This window comes from Monopterus albus, unplaced genomic scaffold (genome assembly GCF_001952655.1).
Source record: "Monopterus albus unplaced genomic scaffold, M_albus_1.0 scaffold461.1, whole genome shotgun sequence".
NCBI lineage: Eukaryota > Metazoa > Chordata > Actinopteri > Synbranchiformes > Synbranchidae > Monopterus > Monopterus albus.
In genome coordinates, this window is record NW_018128341.1 from 150,025 (window position 1) to 164,022 (window position 13,998).

General features: G+C 43.6%; 1 protein-coding gene and 1 long non-coding RNA gene across 4 annotated transcripts in view; one reads left to right on the top strand and one right to left on the bottom strand.

The window, feature by feature from the left end:
• LOC109952465 (DNA-directed RNA polymerase III subunit RPC4) overlaps positions 1–7,986 on the bottom strand; it is a 14,502-nt gene extending 6,516 nt beyond the window's left edge. For all 3 annotated transcript variants that reach the window (XM_020587558.1, XM_020587557.1, XM_020587559.1), the window contains exons 1-7: positions 5,458–7,986; positions 3,088–3,134; positions 2,826–2,974; positions 2,585–2,709; positions 2,160–2,268; positions 1,295–1,569; positions 876–1,028 (exon numbers count right to left, since the gene is read on the bottom strand). In XM_020587558.1, coding sequence (XP_020443214.1) covers positions 876–1,028; positions 1,295–1,569; positions 2,160–2,268; positions 2,585–2,709; positions 2,826–2,974; positions 3,088–3,134; positions 5,458–5,649 — 1,050 coding nt within the window. In that variant the 5' untranslated portion in view covers positions 5,650–7,986. The remainder of the gene's footprint in view (positions 1–875; positions 1,029–1,294; positions 1,570–2,159; positions 2,269–2,584; positions 2,710–2,825; positions 2,975–3,087; positions 3,135–5,457) is intronic.
• LOC109952466 (uncharacterized) lies at positions 5,828–8,848 on the top strand. The gene is made up of 3 exons (XR_002273760.1): positions 5,828–5,906; positions 8,001–8,136; positions 8,814–8,848. It is a non-coding gene; the product is annotated as an uncharacterized LOC109952466 (long non-coding RNA).
• Positions 8,849–13,998: the final 5,150 nt, after the last annotated feature.

Consider the following 13,998-nt stretch of genomic DNA (forward strand, 5'->3'; position numbering starts at 1 on the left):
GCCCCGCGGGTTTTGCTTCATCTGATCGGCTTGTCTAAATCGGCCATTACAGAGACAGCCGATCAACCTTCCCAAAGCAATTATCGGCCGACTATGATCGGCGACCGATCAATCAGAGCACCCCTAAAAGTAAACACCTAGTTCTATGAAATAATAAACCATACATTATTAAGAATCAAACTATTGCTTTTTGTGTGTGTAAAAATGAAACACAAATAGTCCTTTCTTTAGCTAACTGGCTGTGCTCCTTATTTACTCCCAGCTGGGGACATCGCTGTTGCACAGGGGCCATGGTGGATTTTGTGGTCCGCTTTGGATCACAGTCCTGTTTTAGAAGTCAGTCTGTTTTCACTTTCCCTTTCTTGAATGACTAGATGACACCTACATCCAGGAATCTGTGGATGTTTATTAGAATCCACTCTTCCTCTATCCAAGCAATGTTTCCTTTCCCACTGGCTGCTACAACAATACCCGAGCAGAATGTTTCCACCAAATTCCATTCCTTTATTTCTCCAAACACACCGTTGGTGATTGTGACCAAGGAACTCACTTTTAATTGCCTATCAAGTGCTGTTGCAGACTTCAGACACAGACATTTGTGTTGAGGTTATAGGTAGGTAGATAGGTTTCATGTAGACCCTATTTGTGCATCAAAACTCCACAATCTGGAAGTGTTCATCTTCATTAGTTTTCCTCAGAAGAGGATCAACCAGTAGTTTTTGGTTTTTCAGATTTACCAGCTGAACTTGGAAAAATCCATGTAACCAATAATGGCTTTTAGTCAAAAACTCCACATACTCCTGCTACATGTGAGTGCCTGATGTTAGCCCTTTTGCATAAAATACATTATAACTTAACACACAAAGTCACAGTACCTGCAGGAAGGACAATGCAGCTCCCTCACAGACCTCCATGATGATGTCACCCAGTTTCAGCTCCACCTTTCCTGACTTCCTAATCTGCAGTTTACCCAGAAATCCTTCTGGGAACTGTGACAGCACAGCGCAGCCCTCCTTCACCACAGCCTCCTGGAGAGAGGCGGAAACACACAAACAGTCAGTATCTAATTTTTTTTGTTGTTGTTGAAAAGGCCAACAAGTGATACCGCCGAGAGACTGCAATTCAATGTCAAGCACTACAAACAAAATTATCTTCTTTGTATTATGATGGCAACAGAAATGAAACACAAATGTGTTTAGACCTGAGCAAGTAAAGCCAGAATTATCTGCAAGAAGAGATACCAGAAGAAAGTATGTTTAACATCACAGTTTTAGTGTTCCTTCAGTGAACTCACTTGTGCATGTAGACGAGCAGGCCTCTTGTCTTCCTTTTTCCCAGGTTTCTCTGCTGTAGATCCATCAGTGGGGTCGACCTTCTGTCCAGACACTCTGCATGGCATGCAGTCTGGTAGCTGCATGAAGAAGAGCTCCTCTCTGCCAGACAGGCTGAGATCCTGGAGCAGGTCTACCAGAAATGGCTGCTCTGGTTTGGGCTGCTCTGCCCTGCTGTGGCCTGCTCTAACCTGAGATGCACAGGCTTGAGGTCTGAAAAATTGAGGGTTTTCTGGACCTGCCAACATGACACCCACAAACACTTCAGCACAAGAATCTATAACAGACTGATCGCACACACACTTTGTGCCTGTAGTAGTTCACACCGGCAAGAGAGACACTTTATATTCACATGCTCCATACACTCTCCACGTATCTATTGTTTTCCCACATACAGTACAGTGCTGAGCCTGACTGTTACACTGCTGTGTGGATCCAATCTAGAACATGCAAATGTTGCCTTTGAAGGGATACTTCAATTCTGACAAAATGCCTAAGATACTGTATGCTGAGCTGTTCTACAGTATCTGCTTCTTCTCTTCTGGTGGTGTTTATTGACGAACTGCACTGCAAGTTACTGTGTAAACAGTCAATGTCATTAGTAGTATCTGTGTCAACGTTCACCTCAGCTAATACACTTCCAGTGTAAGTGACAGGGGACAAAAATTAAAAGTCCTTGCTCTGTGTAAAAATGTTTTCAGAAGTTTCTCCGATGCTACAGAGTCGGACCCTTGACTTGAGTGTCCTGACTAAAATGAGCTCCTTGTTAAACAGGCATGTAATGTAAAATTGTAGCACCAGCAGTAGTAAGAGGTGGATTTTCCTCACATATTGTGGTCGCCAGTGTTCGACTCTTGCTGAAGCTGTCGGACTGACACAGAGGCAGCTGGATGGGTTTCATCTTGGCATCATTCCTCAGACCTGGATCATCTATGAACTGTAGGTGCAACACATAATATTAGTTATAACAAACAGTGAGATAAGGGTTATTATTATTATTATTACTATTATAAATTAAAACTAACTGATGCTGTGCAGCTAAGAATCAAAGTGTTATGTTAAAAATGTTATGAGGCTCTATCAGATTGGGTTTGTCACATCTACCACAGCGTTACTACTACAGTTACAGCCTTTTAAGTACCAAACCACCTCAGCCTCTCAAAGCACATCTGTTTCAATGTTCACATGGGCATCTTGAAAATTTGTGAGCCTGTCCTTTAAGGAACAGGTACTTCCCAACAGGAAGTACTCACATCATCCCTTTGTAGTTTACTGAGCATCTCATCTTCTTCCCCCTTAGAATCTTTCCTCTCTTTCTTCACTAGTTTACACACAGGAGAGGTGGTGGGGTCATGAAGGTGTACAGCACCACGCCAGCCTGAACAGAGAGGTTGATTGTGAGGGAAGGAGAAGTGCAACTGTAATACATCTGTAAATGCACCTCTGAATTCCCCTGAAAAATCAAGGATATTAAATAAAAGAGAGGGTGTGCACCTGCTTTGCGTACAGTGTCAGCAGGACCCTGTTCAAAGATGGAGTGAGACTGAATGGTCTGAGGCCTCTCTCTCCTCCTGCCTCTGTTCTCCCTCCTCTCCTCCCTCTCTCTTCTCTTTTTTGGAACCACGTGGATCTCTTCCTTTAATCTGAGAAAGAATCAGACACAATATTTATAAAACTGTCAGCACTGAATACTAACAGCCCAAATTAGGTAATTTTTTCCTAATGAAACAAGAGATGATTATTGATGGTCACTTACTCATCTTTGCTTTTCCTCACAGCGTGAACATTTGGCTCAAAGGTTTTCTTTGGAGAAAGAGAACAGAAAGAAATACAAAACATTTTTAAAGACTGTTCTCTCGTCATATAACAAATGTAACATCATTTAAATCTAGTAAGAAAGGAGAATGTAGGGACTATGGCCCAGCATGCCTGAGGGTTTAAGAGACTATTTTTCTGTCAACACAAAAGCTGCAAAGCTTCAGCTGCAGCCATTCACCAGTTTTCCTCAGATACAAGTCTATTGACAAAATGTCCATGCAGATTCTCAGTCATCCAGGTCACAGTAAGCTGAAAAAACTTAGAAAAATAGATAAACATCTCCATCTCAACGCCAGTCGGGCAGAACTGATGAAGCCTCTTGCATGGGGATGAGAGGTGAAACGTCTTTGACCTAAAAACCTAGTCCAGTTGATTTTTCAAAGTTTTTTCAGCCTCTATTGACAAAAGCAGATGTATCTTTATATAAAGTGGGTGAAGCTGAGTGTAAATGGTCGTGCCTCCTAAGTCTCTGACACAGAATCCATTTACTTTTATTTCTTCACACCATGACTGTTGCACCAGTGTTTTCCCTTGTCTTATAAAAATCCATTCATTAACTTCTGTGTGGAAGGCTCTAACCAGAGACATGACAACATCATTCCTGTTATAGCCTCCATACAATAACTCCCAGTACAGTTGAAGTAGTAAGTTTACATACACCTTAGCCAAATACATTTAAACTCAGGGAGGCGACAGTGGTGCGATGGGTAGAGCAGTCGTCTCCCCACCGGATGGTTGAAGGTTTGAATCTCGGTGCCTGTAATCCGCATGTTGAAGTGTCCTTGGGCAAGACACTGAACCCCCACGATGGCGGCGCATATGCATGCAGCAGCCCGGGGCCCTCGGCTCCAAACATAATTTCGTTGTACGTGTTACAATAAATAAATAAAGCTCCTTTTTCACAACTCCTGACATTTAATCCTATAAACATTCCCTGTCTTAGGTCAGTTAGGATCCCTATATTTTAAGAATGTGAAATGTCAGAATAACAGTAGAGAAAAAGATTGATTTCAGCTTGTATTTCTCCCATCACATTCCCAGTGGGTCAGATGTTTATATACACTCTGTTAGTATGTGGTAGCATTGCCTTTAAATTGGTTAATTTGGGTCAAATGTTTCAGGATGCCTTCCAGAAGCTTCTTACAATAAGAATTTTCACCCATTCCTCCTGACAGAACTGGTAGAACAGGGTCAGGTTTGTAAGCCTCCTTGCTCACACATGCTTTTTCAGTTCTACCCAAACATTTTCTATTAGGTTGAGGTCAGGGCTTTGTGATGGCCACTCCAGTACCCTGACTTTGGCAGACAGTTCAATTGTTGTTTCATCAGCTCAGAGGACATTTCTCCAAAAATAAAGATCTTTGTCTCAATTTGCAGCTGCAAACCATAGTCTGCCTTTTTTTAATGGCATCTTGGAGCAGTGGCTTCTTCCTTTCAGGTTATGTCAGTACAGGACTTGTTTCACTGTGGATAGAGACACTTTGGTACCTGTTTCCTCCAGTGTCTTCACAAGGTCCTTTGCTGTAGTTTTGGGATTGATTTGTACTGTTCGGACCAAAGTATGTTCATCTCTAGGAGCGTGTCTCCTTCCTGAGCAGTATGATGGCTGCATTGTCCTGTGGTGTTTATACTCACATTGTATTGTTTGTACAGATGAACGTTGTGCTTTCAGGTGTTTGGAAATTTCTCCCAAGGATGAACTGGATTTGTGGAGATCCACATTTTTTTCTGAGGTCTTGGCTGATTTCTTTTGATTTTCCCACAATATCAAACAAAGAGGTACTGAGTTTGAATGTAGGCCTTAAAATCCATCCACAGCTGCACCTCCTATTGACTCAAGTGATGTCAGTTAGCCTATCAGAAGCTTCTAAAGCCATGACATTAGTTTCCCTAAACTGCCTGCTGGTTTAATATGCCAGATAAATGTGTATTACAGTGCATATCTGAATAGGACATTTGACATAGCTGTTTTTCTTAAATGTCTTGGAAATAATCAACATATGATAGTGCTGCTAGTTTAATAAGATCACTTTATATCTGATAAAATGTCTTTGATGACACAATAATGACTAACTTCCTCTTTGTTTTCTCTTGCTTCTCATGTTAACAGTAATTTGTAGGCCATCGGTGCCAGGCGCATGTAGGTTTGTGACACTTGAATAAAAATATTTATTCATGTATTCACTAATTTAATTCCCTAGTTGAAAGCATTTGCCTATTTTTATATTATTAGTTTTTGACGTCCAATCTCTCAATGCTTTAATATTATCCATGTTATATTCCATCCCTATGGTGTGTCATTCATTACCTTTGGTTTTTTAAAGGCTGCTCCCAGTGTTAGGTCCCTGGTCCTGAGGGACGTCAGTCTTCCGGGTGGAGTGGGGGAGGAGAGACTCCTGACTCGGCCTGGGAGTGCTCTGCCCGCGGTAAAGCTCAGCCTGGCACCGCTGCTTGGGCCGGTGGAGCCGGAAACAATAGCTGCATCATTTGAGTCGCTCATTTTGTGATATATGGTCTTCAGTATATTACTTTTTTTTGCGTCCGTGGGCAAGACGTTCCCCGTGTTTTACTGTGTAGTTAGCCACGTGGGTAAAATAAGGTTACAGTTTAGGGCGAACTTAACGCTTTTATTTTGAAAGCAAGCCCTTACAAATCCGCATTTTCATGGCTGGGTTTATGTTCCTTCCCTCTATGTCCAGCAAAAATAGCGTGAGAATGTCTTGAGAAGCAAGGTGATCAGTGGAAGGCGCTGAGTAGGTCAGAACATTCAACTTCACAGCTTATAACCGTCCATTTTGTTTACAGACACGATACCTAAACAGACTACTGCGCCAGGGTGCAAAACGGTGCTTTCACGCAGCCAGAAATATTTCCGTGTTTACATAACAGAACGCTATTACCGGTTGTTATAGTCGGTCTCGTTGCACAGTGTGTTTTCCTTCCCGGCCGCACACAAATATCACTTCATCTTGGACGTATCTTCTTAGCCATAACACAGCGGGGTTGTAGAACACATATAGTGCTCAGTAAACGTGTTAAATCTGTTATTGTACCAACAGCATTATCCCACCAGTTCCGTTTTGCCGCCTGTTTTATGGGCTCAGCTTGAATATGTGTAATTTCCTGCGCTGAGCTGCTATTGTTGTTGTTAACACGGTACTTCATAGGTGGAGCCACCAGGGGGCGGTGTTTGTCTGATGTGTGAGATGGTGGGTCCCGTCACCAAAGGGTCGAAGAAATGCATGGCCCTAGACCTTTCTCACAGTAATTACAAACCTGAAAATGAAGACTTAACAACAAAAGAAATATCGGTGGACCATAATGTGTACCCACATGTGTTTACATCATAAGAGAAATCTGAATTTTCTTGGCGTTTTGTTTTTAAACCATTTACTTTTAGAGTAACATGGGTTGAGGTGCCTGCTCACATGCAACTCTCCACATGTGACCACTAAATATTAGCAAAGTTGATGTTTCTGTGTTGCATGTGTAAACAGTTTTTAAAGGTTGTTGCTGAATTCTGGACAATGTAAGATTTTGAGGTAAAGTGTTCTACATTTTCCTTCTTAGGATTTAAGGGAAACACATCACTAATGCAATGATGAGATTCATGGACAGAGCTCAGTATTTGTTTGGAACAAAGTACTTTTTTCCCCATTTAGTTCAGTGGGAATGTGTGTCCCAACATTTGACTGGTAGTTTATAGCTATTGTTATTTTCATAAAGAAAAAGGTACCAAATGCCACAATCCTTGTCAAAGACCAAAGATTACATTTTATTTAACTGAGAAGACAGAATCATCTAAAGCTCTGGTAGTCCTACTTCTGAGCTTAGCCATAGGCCCAATAGCTAACTAAGGATACATTAAGATACTAAAAGATTAGTGAGAGTGCAATTTAGTAAGATGTAGAAATTGTGACAAAATATGGGACCATGTGTGAGATACATGAGGCACTGGCAGCAGAATGGCGCACTAAAGGAAAAATAGCCTAGCAGGCTAATAATAGCTTACTTAGTGCAAACCTCGTGAAAGTAGCCCAATACATAGAGCATGTGATATATAAAATCAATATAGAACTCACTGATATAATAAAAACTAAACAAACACAGGTCATTAATGATTTTACGAGCATCTAGAACAAGAAAACCAAGGGTGGTATCTTGCTCCATTACTGGGGATAAAGAAAACATATAATACTCTACCATTATAATACCACTTAAACTTGGCTTGTTTCTGCAGACTGAATTCATATCCAAACAGCTTGCAATTTTTCAGTAAACAGATAATCTTCTTAAGGGGGCATCTTCCCCCATGTTACCCCTACTTTCATAGCTTATAAGGATAATGATAATCACCTTTATTGGCCAAGTATGTTACACACAAGGAATTTGTTTCCAGTACAGAACTGATGGCAGCCATCTGCGGCGCCACCTCAACCACCGAGATTCGAATCTTCAATCTTCTGGTTAAGAGATGACTGCGCCCCCCAAAGACTGGCCTTCTCATGGCATCATTGAAAGCAGACAGGTTGAAATTTAGTGCCATTGGCCTTTCACAGGGGGAGATGTGGCAAGCGGATTGAGCCACACTATTGGACTGATTACACAGATTAACCACCTGTGTCTGTGCTTTGTGCACAGTATGTCTGAAACAGACAGATAAATGCATTAGGCTAGCAGGCATTATTAACACCGTGAGCTCAGCTCAAGACAGCAGTTTGTCACTTTCTATAAAATATATTGCTCTCCAACCATTAGACCAGGATACAGGGAAAATCCGGACAGGAATAAATCCATCAAAAAAATCTCCTAAACTGTTTTTCTAGTTTGTGGATTTTTTTCTGATTCAAGTTGAGGCTGCCAGCTGAAGTCCTGTGGCTTTGAGGAGAGAACTTTTAAATCCTGGAGGTTTTGTACAAAATCACCACTATTCCTGACAGGAAATCCACTTCTTCAGAGCCATGCTCTCCTTTGTTGTAGGGCACAGGTAAGAACTATAAAGACACAGAAATCGTAACAGTTTGGGGGGTATTTAATGATAGAGCATAGTAAAGGAAACAGATTTGGGGGTGGCTGCAAATACTGTTATTAGATTATTAATTACACTGCATAATGATCGAATAACTTTTTAAAACTCGATTTTAGGGGGGTTTAGGGTTTTTTAGAATTAGGTGAACATCTACAATTTGAATTAAGTATTACAGACGTTTGGCAGATGAACCTGTTTGGGGACCCTGCTGGAAATACTGTATTTACTGTTGGGGTCCTACCAAAAACCCTACAGTTTCTGTCAGTTTATGCTAATTTTATATTTGATGGAACTTTGCTTGGGTTTATACGCATATGAGCACAATATGATCTGAAGTCTTTTACAACTAGATTTTGAAAAGGGGCCTCCCAACCAAACCTTAATATTACTGTACATAATAAAACACAAGTTAGATGTTATAATGAGCCCAAACTTTGACCCTTTACTTGTGAAAAACAAAACTGACAACCAAGAACCAGATCATCCACCAAGACAGTGGATTAGAAACAGCAACATACACCTCTAAAACAAGTCAGACTAGCAATATTACCACAGGACCAGGAGGTGGCAGCTCCATTCCATGAACCAATTCTGTCAGTAAAGTATTATTCCAATCAGTATGTCCTCCTTCCTAGGGAGGTGTTCCGGGCATGTCCCACCGGGAGGAGGCCCTGGGGAAGACCCAGGACATGCTGGAGGGACTATGTCTCTCGACTGGCCTGGGAACGCCTTGGCATTCCCCCGGAGGAGCTGGAGGAAGTGTCTGGAGAGAGGGAAGTCTGGGCATCTTTGCTTAGACTGCTGCCCCGCGACCCGGTCCCGGATAAGCAGAGGAAAATGGATGGATGGGACACTGAAGTTTGCCACTGAAACCAATCAGAAGCATAAAGACAGAATGTTGTTGTAATTACTGGTCAGGTTTTTTTCAGCCCTGCTGCTGTTATAGTTGATGGATTTTTTAATGTAGTTTTAATAGTTTTAGTTTTAATACAGTTGATGTATTCATTGCCATCGAGATGAAAAGAGAAATTCAAGATATGTAACAAAAATGCTTCTGGCAGGAACTGACAACCCTACCTTTAACCTGAATGACAAAACAAAACAAATGACTTAGACAGTAGCATTTGGGTCTGTCAGTACTCATGATAGCTGTTTTTCTTCATTGGCTTCCTATTGTAACGGAATTTGGGAGTGATATTTGACAGTGACTTTAAATCTGATATGCAGATTAACTCAGTTGTCAAATCTAGGGGGTTTTTTTTCAGCTCAAAGTTTTAGCCAAAGTCAAACCTGTTCTCTCCTTTTCTGATTTCGAAAAAGCAGTTCATGTGTTCATCTCATCACAACCTGATTCCTGTAATTCCTTGTACAAAGGAATCAGCCAGCTCTGTTTGCAGCTCATTCTAAATGCTGCTGCTAGGTTCCTACTGGGACATTGTAAACATAAACACATTTCTCCCAAACTTGAATCTCTCATTTTTAGATACTTGCTAGACACTTGTTTCTTATATTTATGATGTTTACTTCTCTTTTTATTGACTGATTTACAGCTCTTTGGTCAACTCCTGTTGTTTTAAATGTACTTATAAATAATGTAGTGGATGTATCTCAGTTTGGCAGGATAAACAATTACCTCAGAGCACCAGTTCTGTTGACAGTGAAATGACCAAAACTAATTTAATAATTAATTATTAGCAATTAATTTATTATAACTTATAAACCAAATTATCAACCAAATTATTAACCTGAGGTCTGAAGGATGAGTTACTGTCAAAACAGTGACCTTGGCTTTACAATTAGAAGGAAAAGAGAGCGAGCAGAACTGAATTTTATGCTTTTATTAATAAAAATAATAATAATTTTAAAAAATCTAATGGTTGCTGAATACAATGACTGTAAATTTTCAATTTTCATTTTAATGCCTGAATCAGAGCTAAATGACACCAGCTCAGTTTAGAAGAGAGGACTAGTCTTGCTTTCTTGGAGTGAGTCGGACCACGACTGATGATGGACTGGGCCCGGAGGGTTCAGTTGGTTCAACTCAGTCTGCCTTCCAGAGTCTCTTCAGAAGATTAATCCCTAAGAGTCCTCATCGTCACTTTGGGACTGCCTGGTGGGGCTGTTGACATCCACAGAGCTCGAAGTGTTTTGACTGAGCAGGTCAGTTCACAGGCAGCCGTCTGTTACTTGGACAGCTGCCCAGACCGGATGGAGACACTGGGACACCTGTTGCACCTCAGATAGGGAGAGAAATGAAAGAGCCTTTAATGTTTACTGTTTTTAAGATGCCATCCTGTGACCTTTTGTGAGGTGGACATATTTGTTTGAGAGATATGTTGCCTTTTACTTTTTATAGTCAGTGGTGTTTTTAACATGTTTATGATGTTTGGAGGTATCATTAAGCAGAGATGTGTCAAGAAGGTATTGTGTACTCATTAGCAGTGTCAATTATCATGTGACCTGCAGCTGTTATGTCACTTGCATGTTTATTAAACTTATTTGTTTTATTTTTATGGCTTCTGAAGGGGTGACCAAGTCTGACCTCTCTAGGTTCAAATACAATGGTGTCTATTGCACTGGAGGTCAAAGAGGGGAAAGGTGGGGTAGAGCGTGTTTAAACCAGGAGGTGCTTGTAGAGAATACAAAAGATGCTGCAGGAGCTCTGTAAACTGTTCTGCTTCATGAACCAGAAGCGGAGATATTGCCAGCTTTGACCTTTTGCAATAAATCCTACACCTTGCTTTAGACTGGAGAGACTGTATTTTTTCAAAAGATAAGGGAATGATCACTGGTGTGTGCCTGACTTATACTGGCCCAGGTCAGGTTTTACAACAGTTTCTTATCTAAAGGTAAATTTCCTTTGGTTGGTAGGATCAGTGAGTGTTTGTCCAGGGAATTCTTTGCTCTTCTGGAGTAATAAAAGATTCAGTTTTTAATGTGATGTTAAACAGCTTGTGGCCTCTTAGGTGTCAGAGTGTCTCCACATCAGATGCGAATCAGGTTTATCGTCAGGCCAGAGGTTTTGTGTATTCTACAGGCTGGGGGAGCAAACGGGTGAACAATAGAAGTGTGTTCTGAGGTGTTTAACACATCTGGAGAGACAGTCCTCTCTCCCTGCTTTGTGAATGCATTTGCACATGATTTTGCTCATCTGCTGTCAGGTTCATTACAATAAACTTGACTTGACACACACACACAATACAATACATTCATTGCTAGATTTAACGTTTTTGCAATTTATTGATTGAAGAAATCCATTTAAAAGCTTCAGTACTGAGCTACATACTGTATGATATGATCAATCAGTAGCCAGTGTATACATACATCCATAGCACACATTACTGAGCAAACCTGATTTTTATTAAAAGCCAATATAAGCTCAAAACTAAAGTACTGCATTCCATTTCAAATCATGTCTAACATGTAAACACCTGAAAAAGTTTTTATTGATCTGTGGAAAGTATCTCTGGATTTACATTACATAGAGTATCTTCACTGCTATCATGCAAGCTGACACAGCGAGCATTCAGCATCTCCCCTGCCTTGTCCCTGAAAAGAGCCAGGTTCAAGGCTGATGTTTAATCTATAAGAGGTGGCGTTAATGCAAGAGGAAACTATCTCCATATGCATGAAATGTTTGTCGATTCTACTGACACTGATTGGTCAAACATAGAGGAGCCTTAGAGAACTCGCCAAGTATTGGTAGAAATCTATAGATGAGTGATTTCCAGTGACTGACCTGATTATCACTGGCTATGTTTAAAAGCAAAAAGGAGGCACAGACGGCCTGTGGGGGGTATGAAGAACATACCTATGCACAGCGCGTGGCAGTGCCGGGCGCCCGTGTATGGATCACAGTAGTGATGGCCATGGAGGCATAGGCGCACTGGGGGCGCATGGGGTGTGTGTGTGTGTGAGTGCGGTGGGGCACATACTACGCCAGCGCACAGCGATCAGACCGCTGGTGGCGTACTCACGTGGCGTCACAGTTGTGCCATGTGTTGCACCAGCATCGCTGTGTGGGACGCCGCTTGATGTCTGGAGAGTGCCATCAGAATCAGATCGTCTAGGTAAAAGAGGACCCTGATTCCTGCTCTGCGCAGCGGTTCTAATGCCGCTTCCACGCACTTCGAAAGGGTGCGGGGGCCAGGGAATAGCCGAAATGTAGCCTGTTGTATTGGAAGTGTGTGCCTTGGAAGGAAAAACGCAGGAATTTCCTGTGTTTGGGAATAATAGGCACATGAAAATAAGCGTCTCTCAGACCGATGGAAGTAAACCAGTCGCCTGGACGCACGCATTCCAGCACTTGTCTCGTGGTGAGCATATGAAACGGTCTCTGTAAAATGTATTCGTTGAAGAGGGACAGATAGGTCTCATTTCGCCCGATTTCTTGGGAACCAGGAAGTAGCGCGAGTAGAAGCCCTCGCGTTCCTTCCCCTGCGGAACCATGGAGATTGCTGCTACGACCACCTGCAGCTCTGTCGCCAGTGCAGCGGAGCTCGCAGGTGACGTTATGACAGTCTCCAGCACACCGCTGAAAGCAGGAGGGTGCCTGGAAAATTGCAGGGTGTAGCCGGTGTGAATCAGCTTGTCCATCCAATCATTCATGGACAGCCGGTCTCGCCACACCGCATAATTCTCTGTCAGGGGATGAGCGTTTGTGCGTGGTGCGCTCGCGTGCACAGTCGCTAACCACTGGTACGCCCTCTCCGCCATTGCCAGGGACAAGTGTTCGCTCTGCACAACCCATGGGAGGGCGCTGGAGAAAGGGCTGAGAGGAGGGGAGCGTCGCGTGTTCAGCTGCAGCGCTCGCCTCCTGTGTGGGAGGGAAACCGTACGCACAAGCGGGGGAGGAGTGGGGAGACCACACAGACCCACAGGCAGCTCTGCATCAGACAGAGCAGCGGTGTCGTGCTGTGACGAAGTGGGGAGGGCGTACGCGGGAGAAGAGACGACTGGTGGGGAAACGTGTGTGCGTGTGGATAGGACATGTGCAGCCACATATTGTGTTGCACCATCGTGGCCCATGCCTGGATGCAAGCCGTAGCCATGGCAGCAGCGGAGGACAATGTGAGTGTTGTGGCCATGGCTTTGCTGATCTCCTTTGCGGCCTCCGCAGGGAGGGCCCTGGGCTGGGCGGCGAGGGAGGACACAGACGATGAGAGGAGGGCAATGTTGTTCCAAGCAGCTCCAGCCTGCGAGGCGCACTGATGAATGCGATCCATGAGCCGAGCGGTGATCTGGTCTCGGGGCAGCGGGGGAGTCGGCTGCCGACTGCTGAAGAACACCGCCTTGGGAAGCAGGATGGCAGAGATGCTGGGTTCCAGTGGCGGGACGGCGGGGAACCCAAGGTTGGTCATCCTGTCAACTCTGGTGAATGGCCCGAAGCAGTCGACTGGAGCCCACAGGCCCCCAGGCCTGGAGGTGTGGCCCAAAGAGACCATCTGGGCTGACAGGTCCTTCCAGCAGACTCTTCTTAATCTGCTCTGGCATCCAGGACATGTGCAGCCACATATTGTGTTGCACCATCTTGTGCCTCAGCCAAGAGGGGCTGAATGGCGAGGAACCTGGGCCAGATTGGGGAGGGCTTGCGCAGCTGCTCCGCCTTGTAGTAGTCCCCCACCATGTCCGAGGGAGCAGGGGGTGGGCTGGCCTCAGGACGGAGATGCCTTTTCGGCCCGCGGCCTTGGCGATAATCTCGGGCAGGTCGTGGAGCAAACCACCAGGCGCCAGAGGCTGGCTGGCGAGTGGAGCAAGGTGCTCATGTGGGGAAAAACCGCCTCCGCCGGTCTCCAGGGCGACCAGGGGGGCGATAGGAGG